The sequence below is a fragment of the Chenopodium quinoa genome, unplaced genomic scaffold (assembly GCF_001683475.1).
Source record: "Chenopodium quinoa cultivar QQ74 unplaced genomic scaffold, ASM168347v1, whole genome shotgun sequence".
In the NCBI taxonomy this organism is placed as follows: domain Eukaryota; kingdom Viridiplantae; phylum Streptophyta; class Magnoliopsida; order Caryophyllales; family Amaranthaceae; genus Chenopodium; species Chenopodium quinoa.
In genome coordinates, this window is record NW_018743593.1 from 845,720 (window position 1) to 862,828 (window position 17,109).

Below are 17,109 nucleotides of genomic sequence, written 5' to 3' on the forward strand. Positions count from 1 at the left end.
CTCTAGTTAAAACCTTCTTCGATCTCCCAACCGTAGTGGGCAAACCCAAATAACGATCATGGACACTAACCATTCGAACCCCAAGAGTCGAAGCAATCGCATTCCTCTTGCCATCCTCGACACCCCCACTAAAAGAAACAGTAGTCTTGTTAAAGTTCACTTTTTGCCCCGAAGCACGCTCATAAACATTCAAAACAATTTTAATCACCTCACATCCCTGGATTTAGATAGGTTGAAAATAACCACTCAAAATGATCTTGTTTTTTTAATTATAAATAAACCCACAGCCTAATATGTTCTTATGTTCATGATATTCATTCCCACAAATTGATTTAAATGGAAATTTAAATTTGATTCTTGATTATCAATTGGAATTGGATTAATAAGTAGTTGAATCAATTTCACCATTAGCGATACAAAGCTTGTGTTTCATACTCCGTATATTCTTATTTCATCCCAGAATAATGAGACACTTGACTTTTTTTTTATCAGCTTTGACCGTCTTTATATAAAATAATTAATCCAACAAGTTCCCCCCCCCCCCCCAAAAAAAAAAAAAAAATTATTAACATGTTACCTCATACAACAGTTAATATAAAGGGTTAAAGTTGGAAAAAAAAAAGTAAAAAAAAGTCAAATATGTCAATTATTTTGCAACAGAAGGAACATGAGAATAGTGTCTCTAAAGAAAACTTGAAAATGTTAAATCGACATACCATTTGACTAACATGTACTTCACATTTAGCTCAAATGGTTAGAGCTATCAACTATCCTCCCGGTTTTGTCATTTTGACTTTTAAATCACTAAAACTTCAATATGTTTTTTTCCAAAAAAAGAGGCCACAATGCCATAACTATCAATTATGTTACGGACAAATACAGCAAAATAAGCCTTAAAGAAATGAGGCCAAAAATTAAAACAACATTAATCTAAAACATTGGTTTATTATTGTTACATACAAGCAAAGATAAAGACAATTATAATCTTCGCGTTGCCATCTTAAAATTTCCCTGGCTTACAAGTCAACCACTTCGTATTATATGATTCAACTCCCAAACTACAAAAGCTCTACGGCTTTGGGCTAAATGCATGAATAGCTAAATGGAACAGCCGATGGCGGCCATACTTGATCTTCAATGTGATGCAAAATTCTCCCAGCTCCTTCAAACCAAATAACACAGGAACATGGGACCCACTTATGGACCCTGTACATCCTACTTTAACTATAGAGCATCATAAAAAAAATAAGCTCCATCAAAGACCATCGACAACCAAAAAACTTCTAACCTGGTCTTACAGGTTCAAATTTCAGGGGTCTTCAAACGGATTACCAGCAGTTTCTTCCACTTTGGCAACACGAGGAATCGAAATACTCTGCATTGTAATAAACCATTTAAATCACATGCCTGTTAATTCATATTGATGCCTCGAGAGTTCATGTGACATCAAATTCTCAACCATCAAAACTACCACTGCCTCCATGAGCACCAGAACCAACTAACGGCACGGAACGATGTGCAAGATCCAGCAAGAGTTTCCGTTGGTGCTCACTAGTATGAGGAAGACTTGCTCGTAACAGCTCAACTGGCATTTCCTTCTTAATAGCCTTGGCCACATCAGTGGTCATGTTTGGCAATCCCTGCGTTTGCATTGGCTGCACAATGCTATCGTACTTGTTCAAGCAATATTTCAAGAGTAGATTGAAAAATTCATTAAATGATGCCTGCCAGAAGGCTGGATTGGAAAATTCATGGGCGTCTCTAAGTAACTCAGCTGCTCTGTCAAGAACTGATTTTACAACAACAGAGGCACCATCTCCAGCAGAACTCCCAATAGGCCGAAGTGGAGGTTGCTCTGAGGAACAGACAACTGCAGCGAGACAAGCACCCAGTCCATTAAGATCCATTTCACTTACACGCAAAGCTATAACCTTCCCAAGGTAAGAAGTCACCTCAGCAGCGGCTGGATCAGAAGGAAGGGTACCAAACAAGAATCTCAAGTGACGAAAAATGGCCATGCAAACTATCCGGAGGAGCTCACTTCCAGAGGAAATTATACCTAGGAACTTTGCAAGAAGCTTCCGTCCCTTGGGGAGAGAAACTATTCGTAGGAATACAAGATCATCCTTAGGAGCTTGACCATCTTTACCAAGTGGATCTACCAGCTGTAATGAGGCTGCTAATCCTTCCAGCTGGCTTTGCCGCCTTTGTCTCAGTTCACCACCACCATCTGGGAATTGATTAAATCGAAGGAAACGGTCTATATCATCAATATCAAGAAGAAGACAAAGACAATCCTCAATAGTCACTCTTGCAGCCAACATAGGTTCTTGTTCTAGGGGTTTATCAATAACTTTTTGTTCACCACTGCCAGAGCTAGTTGAATTCAGAGGATCAACTTCAAGAAGGGGTTTTGGCCTGCGGATAGAAGAGAAAGGAATCCTTCCCAATGCCTCAACTTGAAGAAATTGATGGGGCTCATCAGTAGGACGAGCTCTTGGAGACAGATCTCTGAGTTGAGTGGGGCAAAAATGATGTTTCAACCTTGCACTAGCAGATTTTTTGAAAAGACAAGCTTGGTGATAGTAATCATCTACATATGGGTCATTGCTGTGTGTCGCAGCCAACTGCATTCTAAGAATATTCTCAATTTCATCTGATGTCATATACTTTGACCTGTATACTGGCCACCCACCATCATTCCTCTGACCATTTGAATCAAAACCCTGTTGGTTGTACCGAAAATTTTGTCTGTTCCTCTGCGATGATTTAGGTCTTTGATCTCTGAAATCAGGGAGCCCCATCATTGCATCAAATTTGTTCAGCATGGGCGGTGATGCAGACATATGGGGGCCATAAAGTTGAGAATGTACCCCAGTTAAATTACCATAAGGCGGAGGAACTGGATGGTGCAGTCGCTGCTGCTGCTGCTGCTGTTGTTGCTGCTGCTGCTGCTGAGATATCATCTGAGGCATCAATCCATTCTGATGTGGTAATTGATGTTGCAACATGTTGTTCACAAGGTTGGCACGATCTAACCATTGTCCAGGAGGGCGACCATCCATAGAATGACCTGGAGGGGAGAAGTGAGGCAGATTTGAAGCAAGATGGGAACCATGAGGTAAACCAGACATGGGACCAGAAAAGGATGTTTGTGAATGCAGTGTCATCTGTGGTCCACCAGAAAGGTATGGATTGTTTGTATGCTGTGGATGGTGGTTTGGTGGAAGCATCTGTGGCCTGGTCCCAGAAGAAGGATAGGAGGGGAAGGAAGACCTAGGCATGGGAATTGGTTCACTAGAGAAATTTTGATGTCGTTGAGGAAGAAGCTGAGGCGGGGGCTCAGGATATGATGACGTTCTGTGCAATGAATTAGACTCTGCAGCACGAACAGAGGAGCCATATGGTTGTGAAGACCACTTTTTGCTTTCAGGTACACCTTCTGGATGATATTCATGTTGATTATACCAGGCTGAATAGTCAATATCCTGTGACCACTCAGCTGCAGAAGAACCTACAAAAATCAAAATGGGTCAAGACTTGAGAGAGCTCAATGAAATTTTAATGCTGCGTATATTCTGGACCAACGAAAGCAGATCAAGCCACAAAGGATGATTTTGCAGATAGAGGAAAGGAGACAGCAAATTTATAATTTTTAACAATTTATTTCTAGAGCCAAGAAAGACAACAATAGTCAAAAGTCACCGTAGTCACCAGGATTCTACGACAGATACTATATCCTCTGAACTTTATTAAGGATCATATGCAAGAAATCTCAGAAACAAATAATACAAGTAAATGGAGTTGTGGCAACTCTTGGATAAATTCCATTTTAAAAACATTTTCTGGCTCAATATTCCTTTTCCATCTAAAAGACCTTCCATGCAACAAATACAGCTATCATGCTCATGTAAAGTATCAGGACCTTCAGTTGCACATCATTCGTCCCTGATCTTATCAGTCCAAAAATCAAACATCTCCTACAAAACAGCAAGAAAATTTTGTACTAAACAAAATACGAACTAAGCTTAAGCATAAATAATTATAACACATACACCTTCGTCCAAACTTCGAGGTCAATAAATAACCAAAATGGCTCAGTCTTCCACGGTATTAAGGAAGTCTGGAAAAATTCACTATTTTGGATGATTGAACTAAATCACTATACCATTAGCTAAGCTATAGAAGCTTGATTTTACACAATAAGTAGGCCATGGTCTATCAACTGACAAGGAACTCCGGTAAGCATTCAAATCCCAAGATAATGAAAAGCAAGGAAAGAGTTCAATAGTCACACTTAATGTAGCAAATTTATGAGATATATGATTATACTCACTCTCTCTGGACCCCATATCACCAATGAAGCCAGTTCTTGGTTCACTGACTGTCCTGTTTAGCTGCATAAAAATAAAATTGTACCAACATAAGCTCTTAAACAAACATTAAACGCAGTAAACAAACAATAGAGGCATGAAAAGCACCAATCGGTTTAGGCAAAACTAGCACTGAAAGTCCAATCTCACTCAAAAAGTCCTCTGTTAATACATTTAGAAACATTTGGGAGGGAAAGAGAACAGAAATAATGACAAAACCAAAGAAAAAGCACAAGGTTTCACACTAACAAGGGATTTTAAACACATAATTGACTTCCACATGGTCCCTCAAGAATGATCACAGGTCGTACACATTATTAAGTGTGTACTTGCTATCTGCTAGGTCATGGGTTCAACACAAGGAAACAGCCTCTTAATGAAAACAAGGGTAAAGCTGCATACATTTGGACCTTCCCCAGACCTGCACTATGTAGCAGGAACCTTGTGCACTGGGGAATAATCATATATGGAGTACTTCACTACTTGACTTCCACATGGTCCCTCAAGAAAGGTTATTAACTTCTGAATTTCACCAAATGATTACCATGAAGTAAAAAACCACAACATTTGCAGCACAAGTATGTTGGTAGGGAGCCTACACTACTATTGGCCCGTTTAAAAAGAGGTAATGTATCGAGCTATTGGGAATGAATATAAATACAACTTTGCAAAGAACGCCCAATTACAATGTTCATGGTATCACAATACCATCACCAAACAAATATTATTTTTCACAACTTTCTATTAGCTTCCCATGCAATGGAATTGCATGGTGATGAAAATTTGTCGTACAAAAAGAGATACTTGGGGTACTGGAGTATTACCATTTGCATTGGCAAGGAACTTTCTTACAAAGCTATATATAGATTCATCACCTCCATTGTTACCAGTGACCAAACAAGCCCCAATTTCATTTTAATAAGTTGCATGAAATCACAATAGTCCTGAAAACCTAATGGAGACAGAAACAAAAAAGGGATAGAGAGAACCATGAAAGACATCTATAAATAAGTATAGCTCCTGAAGGGCTGAAAGCCCATTATCAGGCTTGCGCTTAAGTGATCAGATGAACCTTGAGAAAACAAGCACTCCCCATTGGAGCTTGGCACACATGCCGATGCAGAATTTTGACCAATAATATCTTTAATTTTCAGTAAGTATAAATTACAACAATTCAATATATAAAATATATTCATTGAGATGATCAATAAGTACCCACAAGACTATATTTTTTCTGATGTAGATATAATTTACAAACATAAGTCAAAGTGAGTCCAATGAATAGTGCAAAAAGTGTCAATGGGGTACTTAGAAAAATCAGGAGTTATATAATTAAGAATTAGAAACAAACCACTTTGCACTTAAGTGATCACTGATCAGGTGAGCTTACAGAAAATAAAATCTATAATTAAAAATCAGAGACAAATCAATACTTGCTTCTACGACAATCAGATGCAGTTCAATCAACTTTGTAGAAATATTTCTCCAATTTACAGAGTTTGCTTGTCACATGAGTACAATCTAAGGAACTCCCTACAATTAGAGAGATACAAAACTAAGTGATCAGTCAACACAATGCTCTTTCAGCATTTTGGGAAATTAAGAAAAACAAAGGGAAAAGTGGGGTACAATTCACACAAACTAGATTGGCACTTTCACATATATTCACCGATAGTAATAAAGTCAATAGATAAAGCCTATCTAACTAACTGACCTTTGTAAAAGCACCAGCCAGATCATCAATATCAGAAAAAGATCCAATGCCATCAACCTGCAGAGTAAAATTCCAATAGATATAGATATTAATATTCAAATCAGATGCTGCTTGAACAATACCATGATTAGAGCACACTTAATATGCAGAATGCAATTATATACAGCAAAAATTCAAATGAAAGACTATTCAAAATTTAAAATGGGAATTTAGTTTGGGATAAAAAAATTCTAGACATTAATTAAGTCAAAAGTGTGCTGAGTTAAATTCAGTAGCGTATACAGTAACATCATTTGGTCTGTTTTCAAGAAAGAAATAAAATACTTCCACCGTTCCCTTAATATTGCAACATGGGATATTGCAAAGATTTTAAGATTAGGAGTGAGATAGAAAAGAAACCATGTACAAATAAGGAAATGTTGCAATATTTGTGAAACTTCCCATAAGACCATCTCCAATGGTGAGACTTGAAGGAGTTTTTTTTAGGAGAGAATTTTTTGCAAAGAATTTGACAAAAGTGTAGGCCCTTTATCAATATTATAATTATAATATATTTGTAATTTATTTAAGTTTTAGTTTTATATTTATTTTTTGAAAAACTTATAATACGGATTTGGTGGGCCATAAATTAAAAGTGACATTAGTATACTTTAGATAGTCTCACCATTGGGAAATTAGATTTCACATGAGTTGCTAAACTGAGAAGTAGATTAGGTATCACCATTAAAGGTAAAAAAACAACTCATTTTGTATTTCAATACTCAAAGTTGAGTTTCACCAATGGAGATGGTCTGATATTAATTGTTGCAATAACATGGAAACGGGGGAAGGATTAAATATTCATTTTTTTTTTCTTTTTTTTTTTTTTTAATGAGCATACTCACTACTTTCAATATTTTAAATCCATAATTTAACATGATGACTGAATATGAGAATATCAACAACTATCTCAGCTTTAAAGATCAAGAAACCGAAGATAATGCTCTAGAATATTGATCAAGGCTTGAAACTTTGTGGGGATTACCTTCTTCGATACAATTACAGTTTACTCAAAGAAATAAAACATAGGACCTCTCCAATTCATCAAAAATATATTGTGACCGAATATTCTCTAATAAGCAGGTACTATTACTAATTATGAAATAAAACTATCGCTTAACAAAATCACTACATGTAGTTTACATTTAAAAGAACACATCTATTCACATTCAATTTGAAGCCAAACACATTATCATATATTGAGTACTTTCTAAACAAATTGAAAAACAGATCTTTTCTTTTTTTTAATACTACCTCCGTTTGACTTTTACACTATTCACACACTACACTTTGACTCACTTCTGTGACTTATAGATACGATAAAATATAGTCATGTGGGATCTTTTTTTAATCTTCCCGATGTATATTTTATACTACCTCCGGTCAAATTACTCGCAACTTTGGAATATTTTATATCTCACAAATACCCCAAAGTTGCGAGTAATTTGGACCGGAGGAAGTAAATAGCTACTTTTATAGTTTTACAATGTTGATGATTAGAGATATTTAGTGTTAAAACATGCGTTGGCAAACGTGATAATAGAAAGGTGTCAACTAAAAATAATTATTATTTTTTATTGCATTAAAGGTTTAACACAAATGGCAATAAACTACTTTTATTCATTACATTTAGAATTAACGCTTCACCACCTAGCTTATTCTATTGAGCAGAAGGAAACACATCGGGATAATGAAAAGAATTTACACAATTTCGGAGGAAAAATACAGTTCAAATGACTACTAAGTTCTACTATGAGAAAATATTACACAAAATTTGTCTCCAAATTTTTTTTTTTTTCAAGAGTTTAAAGATATTATTCACAATGTAAGGCCTTAATTACTTTACCACATTAATAATAATAATAATAATAATAAAATAAAATCAATTAAAATTAGTTCAGATTGCAATAATGAATTAATGATGCATATTGGCAAATAGCATTGCATTTATCATATATAATGCCCTATAATTTTGCATTTGACAAGGTAATTTTAATTTTTAATGCAGCAACAATATAGTAAAATAATGCAAACAAAACAGCAATGCCAACAATAATATCCATGGACTCTTCACATTGTAAGACTAAAAATTAACGAGTGCACATCAGCTAATCATATATGTTAGTACACCACAAATAGAGAATTATACTCTCATTTAGCTCACTACAACCAGCCTAATTACAATTTTTTTTTTTTTTTATAAAGAGAACTCACACAACCTGCCCACTAATTGGTGGCCTGATGGGAAGTGGCCAATCATTTCCCCATTTGTTGCCCGAAATTCACACACTTTCTTTTAGTGCTTTATTTCCATGCATGCAACAAGCTTTAGAAGTTTTTAGTGCTTTATTTCCATGCATGCAACAAACGTAAAAAGTTTCAAAAGAAAAAAATGAGGTTATATGCTACATGGCCTACATCAATTTGGAGGGCTGCTCATCGATTTAACAATCCCTACAAACATCAAAATGACTACCAGATAGACAAGAATATTGCAAATGATTAAATGTGAGGGAAAGCAATAGGACAGTTAAATTAATAGAATCTAAACAAAAACACAGATTTCAAACAAAGTCACATATACAATCGAAGAATATACACCTCTTCATGGTCGATTTGATAATCATCTTCAATCCCAGCTATAGGAATATCCTCCTCATCTTCAAGCCCTCCCAATTCCACTTCTTCAACAATATCATTGCCGAAAAATTCATACTGCGATGCGTCAAACAATCCAGGACCTGCATAGAACAATAAATTTAAATTAAATAACATGTAAAACCAATTTAATGATCATATTGCCATAGATATAACATCAACTTTGATCATGCATAAAGCTCTTAATCAAGTTTGCATAAGTAAAAAGCATGTTCAGAAATTGTCTAGTCCATAAATGACATCAAATAAATAATCAATACCTACTTATAACTTAAATACCACTCACAACATTAGATGGACAAAACCACAAATCCCAACTACTAATAACTACAGCTTGCATCATTTATAATACACCATTTAGCATTTAATTTATAGAGTTATCCTTCTATGGTCCATGGTAAACTATATTCCATTCAAAATTGTGCAACAGCTTGAATGGACTTTATCCATTTATCCTTTAATGGTCCATGGGGTTTTTAGCCCTCAATAAACTATATTCTATTCAAAATTGTTCAAATCTTCAATAGCTTGAATGGGCCAGCAATTAAAGATATGATTCCATGACAGATCTGTCATGGGAAAGCCAAAACTTGACATCAAGAGAAAAGACACAATGCCTATGTTAATTTAGAAATTTTTTGTGCGTTATTATCTTTGAATTATTTAGAATCTGAATTTTTTTTGGAGAATTGGAGAAGTCCCTTGAAAATAGGGGGGGAAATTGGGAATTAAATTGTTTACCATCACTAAGTCATTAAAATTAACTGCATTCAAAATCTTTTTCCAAATAGTTTATGAGAAAATGCAGCTCAAAAAATATATATTAGGCTTAAGAAAGAACGTGTGTAGGATCTATATCATCTAGTAATTATAGTATTAATCTACAATGATTTCAATCATTCTTGATAAGGTGTTCATGTTATACATTGCACGAGGGACAAATGGAAGGACGTTTCATGTACCTGACAATTCAAGGACGGAGATGCCTAGAGTATGTATCTTGAATTTTCAAATGGGACAAGGAAAGAAAAAGAGAGAAAATCAAATTTAGTAGGAGCAATGGCAGGGAAGAGGTGAAGGGAGATGCGGTAAAGGATATAAAACATCAATGATTGACTTGTTTCATCTTTTAATGTTCTATCTTCTTCTCTCATGTATCGTCTAGTATGCAACGACTTTTCTTAGGGACATATGGTAGATTGAATTTTATTTCTTCTTTTTTTTTTTTTTCATTTTTTCTCTCCATATTATTTTACATAGCTTACATGAACCAAATCATCCACCCTATATTTCACAAGTCACGTGATAAGAGTTTGTCTAACTTTTTTGAGAAAAAAATTATTAGTTTTAGTAAAACTTAAATTTCATGTTGAGATTAATTTGACATAGTCAAATTTGACACATATGCCAATACCCTAGGTTGTCCTAAGAGATACTTCCTTTGTTTCAAAATATTTGCAACACTTAGACCCCACATGCTAATATATTTCAGTTCATTTGCATTTGCACGATCTCCAATTTACATCTTTGACCATTAATATTTTTTTAGCTTAGTGTAAGTGGAAATTATAAGGCTGATATTTGGACAATTAAAGCTAAGGCGAATCTAATAAGATCCCGCATGCTTATTTAATTCTTTTTAATAATGCCCCGTGCACTTCACCTTATATAAATAATAACAATATGATAGTCCCATATAGAATCAATCACATCACATAAAAAAAAAAAAAAAAAAAAAAAAAAAAAAGGAAAAATGGAAAAGAAAAATCCAACCTTTCAACTTTTTCTTTACAAAGATCCAACCTTTTGATTATTCCTCAAAAATCCAACCTTTATACCTCTCCTTCTCCAACAGGTCCATTTTACTTGTGACCTGATAAACAGGTTAAAAAAGTTTTTTTTTTTATTTTTATTATTTTTGCATTTTCTCTTCTCACTCCTATTCTTTCTCACTCCTCTCCTCTCACCTCAACCACCGACCCCACCTCCGTCACCACACTCAACACTTCTGCAGATTTCCACCAACCCTCGGCGGCAACGAAGACGGCGATGTAAATAGCCCGAATATAAACGGATATCATGATCCGAATGACACGGTTGATCAACACAGCAACATAAACAACGGCCATGATTACTCTACAACTGAGAATGGGGTGAGAGCGCTGAATGTGATTGAAGATGAGGTGGAGAGAGAAATTGATGCTGAAATTGAAGAAGATCGAGGATGAACAGAGGATGGCGGTGGACTTGGATAGTGCGATGAGGAGAGCAATTGAGGAAGATGAGAGCCAGCGAAATGCCCCGTTGTCGCGTCGGAGAATGCAGTGAGAGTGATGGAAACCGGTGGCTGTGCGTTTGGAGTTGCGGGGCCGTGCGTTTGGAGATGTGGGGCTGGGCGTTTTGGAGTTGCGAGGCTAGGCGTTTGGAGTTCCGGGGCTGGGCGTTTTGGAGTTGCGGGGTTTGGGTTTGGACGGAGGTGGGGATGGTGGCTGGGCGTGAGTGTTGGTGGCTGGCAGTGGTGTTGGTGGCTGGCAGTGGGGTTGGTGGCTGGGGTGTTGGTGGCTGTGCTGGGTTCCGGTGGGCGGTGGGTTGGGGTGGTCAGGGAAGGGAGAGGGTGGAGCTGGTTTTCTGAATTTTTTTTTCTTTTTCTTTTAATATTTTTTGTTTTTTAATAATTATAAAAATAATTAACCTATTAATAGCTGACACGTGGAATATGACTCATAAAAATCGGTGATCAACAGGTAATGAACCTATTAATGAACCTATTGAAGAAGGAGGGGTATAAAGGTTGGATTTTTGAGGAATAATCAAAAGGTTGGATTTTTGTAAAGAAAAAGTTGAAAGGTTGGATTTTTCTTTTCCATTTTTCCAAAAAAAAAACAAGAATATTTGGAATGTAACATTAAAGTCAAAAACAATTCATAAGTAGTTTTGCCTTATTTAAATTATTTTGAATTTTTAGGAAACCGTCAAACATAATTGCATAATCCAAGGGAATAATTTCTTTGCATAATAGTCAAGTCATCAATTCACAATCAATTAAATAAACCAATCAAAATTTAATATAAGTTAAAAGTGGAATACACTCAATATGGGTAGATCGTTTAGAAATGCCCAAAATAGTATATGGGGCTAACAAATTGTAATGGCGGGAGCATTTAGCAAAAATAATTTTTGTTTGGTAAAAATAAGTTAAAGTTTGGTAAAAATAATGTTAGTTAGGTAAAAATATGTCGGTTTAGTAAAAATAATTTACTTTAAAGAAGAAATATAATTGAGAATCAAATAAAATAATTCCACTCCAATAAAAATAATTTTAGTTTAGTAAAATAAATTTTAATTCAGTAAAATAATTTAACTTAGCAAAAATAATTTCAATTCAGTAAAAACAATTTTAATTCAATAAAAATAATTTCATTTCATTCGAAAGAAATTTAGTTCGGTGAACAAGGCCTAAATCATTAAAAGTGGTCGAAATTGTTTTAATTTTGATCACATAAACAGTAAGGCCTTGTTCTCTTAGGCTTAATTTTGTTGAACTGAATTAATTTTACTGAATTGTTATTACTTAATTCAAATTATTTTACCTAACTCATTATTATTCTTTCTTTATAGTTACTAATTTAATTGCACTTATTTTTATCAAACTAAAATTTTTACTGAACTAAAATTATTTAAAGTAAAAGAGAATAGAGCCAACTTTCAAAAACGAAAGTAACAGAAAAAGAGGAGATATTATGAACCTTTATTTTAATAAATTTCATGATAAAAAAATTGTTTTTAATACGTTACTAAAAAATTATGATCAAAGTTAATAAATAAATAGTAAAACAAAAAAAAAACAAAAAAAAAAAAAAAAAAAAAGAATCGCAACAAACGTGCAAATTACTCTACTCCCTCCGTCCCTTATTTACATTCCTGTTTCTAAATTTACACGGGAATTAAGGAGCTTGGATTAACCTTAAAACCCATAATTAGAAAGTACTATGGAAATTTTAAAACAAAGATAGAATGATATTAAATAAATCACATATCATTAATCCTTTCAAAAGAAAAAAGACCAATTACATTTGTTTATGAAAAATAAAAGGACCAATCATATTGAATTATAGTACTGCACATTTATTTAGAATGTAATAAGTGAGAAAATTAAGTGAAAAAATTACGGTTTCTGAGCAACCATTAATTGCAAAATAGAAAAATTATTAAAAATAATGCGATATCACAACTATTTAGGCATAATTTAAGGATATTTTGTAAAAAATCACTTACTAAAAAGGGAAAGTAGGAATATAATTTTAAAAAACTCAAAAAGGAAAGTAAGAATGTAATTAAGGGACGGAGGGAGTACAATAGAGGGAGTATTTAAGAAATATAATTTTGAATTTTTTTTCTCTTTATTTTATTTTTGAATTTTTACAAAGTATAATTTTTCTTTTTCCATGTCGTATGCATACCCTAGAATTTTGAAAATTGTTGTTTTTCGTCCTTGTCCAATGTGTAAAAAGGTACACCAAGGCGCTATGGACTTCCCTTAAGGCATTCAAGCACTAGTCAATAATTTTTATGCGAAAAAAAAAAATGTTGTGTGCCTTTAAGGCATTCATGCGCTCTTTTTCAAACATTGATCCCCGTACCCATCTTTGTGCAAACCAGCTTTAGTAACTCCAAGTTAGAGTCTGAATAATTAATTTTGCTAATTTAAGGATATGAATTATAAGTGTCTATACGTATGTTCTTCAACATAATTGTACTCGTTATTATACTAGGGAAACCCTAATCACCATTCTAAGGAGCTTGCTTATATCCTAAGTAATAAAAACAACTTAGACACTACATGATCCCAATAGCAAGTGAAAACGCTTTAGGCAACCAATGCGAAGAGTTTAACTTCGTGATGAGAAAGCACTTAAAGTGCACTCTTTTAAGGATGATGAGCCAATACTATAAAACAATGGAATTTTCTCGAAATTACCTGAAAGAGAGACTTGTAAATCAAAAACCCTAATTTTATTAAATTAATTTTCATCAATTTAGAAAATTCCTAAATAGATATCTATTGGCCATCTTCAATCATCTTTGCCACCATAGCTCCAATGGCCATCTAACAACAAGCATTTAGGTAAATTTCACCTTTCTCTCTCTTTGATCTTAATTTCTTCTTTAACCCTCTTTTATCATCCTTTAATCTTTTTCAATAAGGAGACTTTGAGGATGGCTTTAGATTTTTTTTTTTTTTTTCCTACTATACAATGTAGAAGTACGCCCCGCAAAGTAGTTAGATATTTACTAGGATAGTCACATGGAACCTCCCTCCCCTTCTTTTAGCTCAGATCTATATTCTATTAATCGGAAAATTCAATAACACAAAACATTTTACAAAAATGATGTGCACCTAACTATGAAAGATGCACACCATTGCCGCCTAGTGTGCCTCGATGCAATTTAAGCTTTTTTAACTAAACTTATATCTTATGGAATGGAGAAAGATAAAGCAATGGCAATGAAGGATCAACAAGGAGAAAAAGGAATGTGAAAACTTGATGGCTATATATTGGCCATTATCATATTCTTTGCTGGACAATAAACCTTCTCTCACCAATAATATTATGCTTAAAGTACCCAAAAAAAAAAGCAACTACCTCCCATATAGGAACCAAACTTATCTCTAACAATACAAGTAATATTTCTAGTGTTTTGGCCTAATTAAACATGTTATTGGATTAAAACACTATATATAGATGAAATAGTAAATCAACCATATCAAGCTGTAATTGATGGTACATTACTAAAGAAAGACTCTTGATCACTTATAAAAGGCTAAGTTTGATTCTATGTGAAAATAGTTGTCTATCTTCTTCCTTCACATTCTAACCCATCTTTCATGTTTGCACTTTGGCCATCATAAATGAGTACAATGAAGCTAGTTGCCAAGTTCGATCATTATAGGTAATATTTTAGATTGGAAATGGAATGTTATTCTTCATCTTGAAGTTATTGTAATTACTTTGTCATTGACAGCTAATATAAATGGTGTAATGGACCAAGGACAACTCTTTTTGTTGCACAGCAATTGCAACATATAGACTTTCATGCTAGTGGATGCACAACTTTGACTACTCAATACTTTTCTCTTCCCACATATCTTTCACCTTGCCTAGTTCTTCATTAAAATAATTGATAACCACCATACATTTTATCACCCAAGAAAATGTGTCAAATAAAAGAGGTGATTAAGATGTGACGTGGGAAAAAATAAGAAAATTGGTCACTAATATTTTAATAGTGCAAAAGTCAGTCAATAAAAAGCATGAAGCATGTAATTTTAAAAGTGTTTTAGCCGATATGAGGTATATTGATAATTATTGTGTATAGTAGTGTATAAATTTGAGTGACACTTTACAAGTGAAAGAGATATCGGCTTTACCAAGGCGATGTAAGTATCTAGAGGTTAACTATGAATGGGGTAAAAATGCATTCCTGACCCATTTACCTTTAGCACTTCACACGGGCAACCCATGCTTCATAGCAGTATCTAGTAATTAACGAAACCCATCAAAATCAAATGCAGACCAGCAGCATTTGCCTACAATAGCATCTAGCATACATCCCAATATCTTTCCTCTAATCAACTAGAAAAAAGACGAAGCAAATTACTAGCAACACACTTGCTATCAGCAAAATTCGATTAACCGCATTTCTTACTTTTACGCCATAACTTACCTTGCTTATAAGGTTTTAAATAGTAAAATTCAGACACACTTCACTTAGAGAATTCGAAATTCTTACCAGGCTTGCCGATTAGCCCATTTTTCTTTCCATTCTCCGGGTCTTCCCCATCGACTTGAGTCGATGTAGGATCCATAGAAGATTCCACTATACCTCAAGAACAAGAAAATAACTTTCAATAAAGAATATCAGGAATACTGAAAATACGAACTAATTGCAGCAAAATGAATCGAACAAATAACCAAATATGATTCAATTATCAAATTAGTCTCATAATTTTAGGGAGAAAAGGTCCAATTTTATAGTTTCATCCGAAAAATTTGATTCAAATACCAAATTATGCTCTTTTTTTTTTTTTCTAGCAACAAATTAGAATTTAGTAATCATAACTCCAATAGTTCAATAATTGAGTTTAGAAGAACCCTAAATTGAGTATACTGAGAATTAAATCAACGAAAAATCCTAGATTATGAAATTGAAATTCGATGATTGCAAAATGAGAGCAAAATGTTACGAGTACCTCAGAAGCTGCTACAATGGAAGATAGAAGTATCAGAAGTCGCGTTAATGGAGAAAGTGGGTTGCGCTAAATAGGAAACTGAAAGAGAGAGAACGAGGACAGATCTAGGTTTTTGGTAAGATGATGTTTGCTTAAGTTATTTTTTATTTTTATTCGTTTTAATTTATTTGAACGATTTTTATAGAATTTGTTTAAATCAAAATTAATTCCTACTTTATTTCAAAAAAAAAAAAAAAAATTAATTTCTTTTTTGTGTTGTTAAAAAACTTATTCCTAAATAGTGTCCACGTATTTTTAAGTGTAAAACCACAATTGATGATAGCGGATTTACTTTACATTACAATCGCAATTTTTGGTAGCTGTTGTATTTGAAGAACCAAATTGCTATTGGCAGTTCTTTTTGTTGTTTTCTGGGTCCGATCGCAAATTAGTTTTTGAGGTTGGATAATGAGATATTCCCTAAAATTAGAACAGGAAGTAAAAAATACTTGGGAATGTATAATTGTATTAAAATTACCTTGAAAATAGTGAGATTATATCAAAATAAAATTACCCAGAATTCATAATTGTATAAAATTACTCAAAAAAAATAGTGAGATTGTACCAAAACAAAATTACCCCGAATTAATAATTGTGTAAAATTACCCCAAAAAATCAAAATAAAAACTACAATTGGAAACTTGTGTTTTGGAGAGAGAAAGAAGATATAGAAGATCTAAGAATAAAAAAAGGTTTGAGTATCGACATGCTTTGACTAGGGATTATTAATCTCTTTGTTTCTTTAAGTGCATTGGTTTGGTCACTTATGTGAAGCAGGTGAGTTAAATGGAATAAAACATTGCATTTGTCGATGATAGTTTATTGAAAAGTGAATTAATTCAAAATAAGATTTATATGTCCCGAATAAGCTCCCAAAATTTCAGCCAAACTCACAAAATTTGACTTTCGAGCGATCAGGGGCCATCTTCAGGATTGCTCCTAGAAAAACGTGAACAAAAAATTTTCCCCAAAAAATTATTTTTCTTTATACCATACAATCTTTCGACCAATACCAATTGAGTAGCCATTAAAAA

At 33.8% G+C, this 17,109-nt stretch overlaps 1 protein-coding gene across 3 annotated transcripts; it reads right to left on the reverse strand.

Moving 5' to 3' along the window:
* Positions 1-902: 902 nt before the first annotated feature.
* On the reverse strand, positions 903-16,319 carry LOC110682752 (protein PAT1 homolog 1-like). Of its 3 annotated transcripts, none has more exons than XM_021859077.1 (6): positions 16,037-16,319; positions 15,577-15,669; positions 8,728-8,867; positions 6,088-6,144; positions 4,337-4,397; positions 903-3,514 (listed from the first exon to the last, which is right to left on the reverse strand). In XM_021859077.1, the coding sequence occupies exons 2-6, from the start codon at positions 15,650-15,652 to the stop codon at positions 1,455-1,457; spliced, it is 2,394 nt and encodes a 797-aa protein (XP_021714769.1). In that variant the 5' UTR covers positions 15,653-15,669; positions 16,037-16,319; the 3' UTR covers positions 903-1,454. The 3 variants fall into 3 exon arrangements, with proteins under 3 accessions (XP_021714769.1, XP_021714770.1, XP_021714768.1); XM_021859078.1 differs by having other exon boundaries at positions 15,577-15,688; XM_021859076.1 differs by having other exon boundaries at positions 15,577-15,663; positions 16,037-16,318.
* Between the last annotated feature and the right edge of the window lie 790 nt (positions 16,320-17,109).

What these genes read in the sequence shown, in the direction of transcription:
- LOC110682752 (XM_021859077.1), bottom strand. Translation starts at nt 15,652, where the DNA reads ATGGATCCTACATCGACTCAAGTCGATGGGGAAGACCCGGAGAATGGA. An exon ending in TGGGCTAATCGGCAAGCCTG is followed by an intron (nt 8,868 to 15,576) that starts GTAAGAATTTCG and finishes TGTTCTATGCAG; the next exon opens with GTCCTGGATTGTTTGACGCA. An exon ending in ATCAAATCGACCATGAAGAG is followed by an intron (nt 6,145 to 8,727) that starts GTGTATATTCTT and finishes TTTACTCTGCAG; the next exon opens with GTTGATGGCATTGGATCTTT.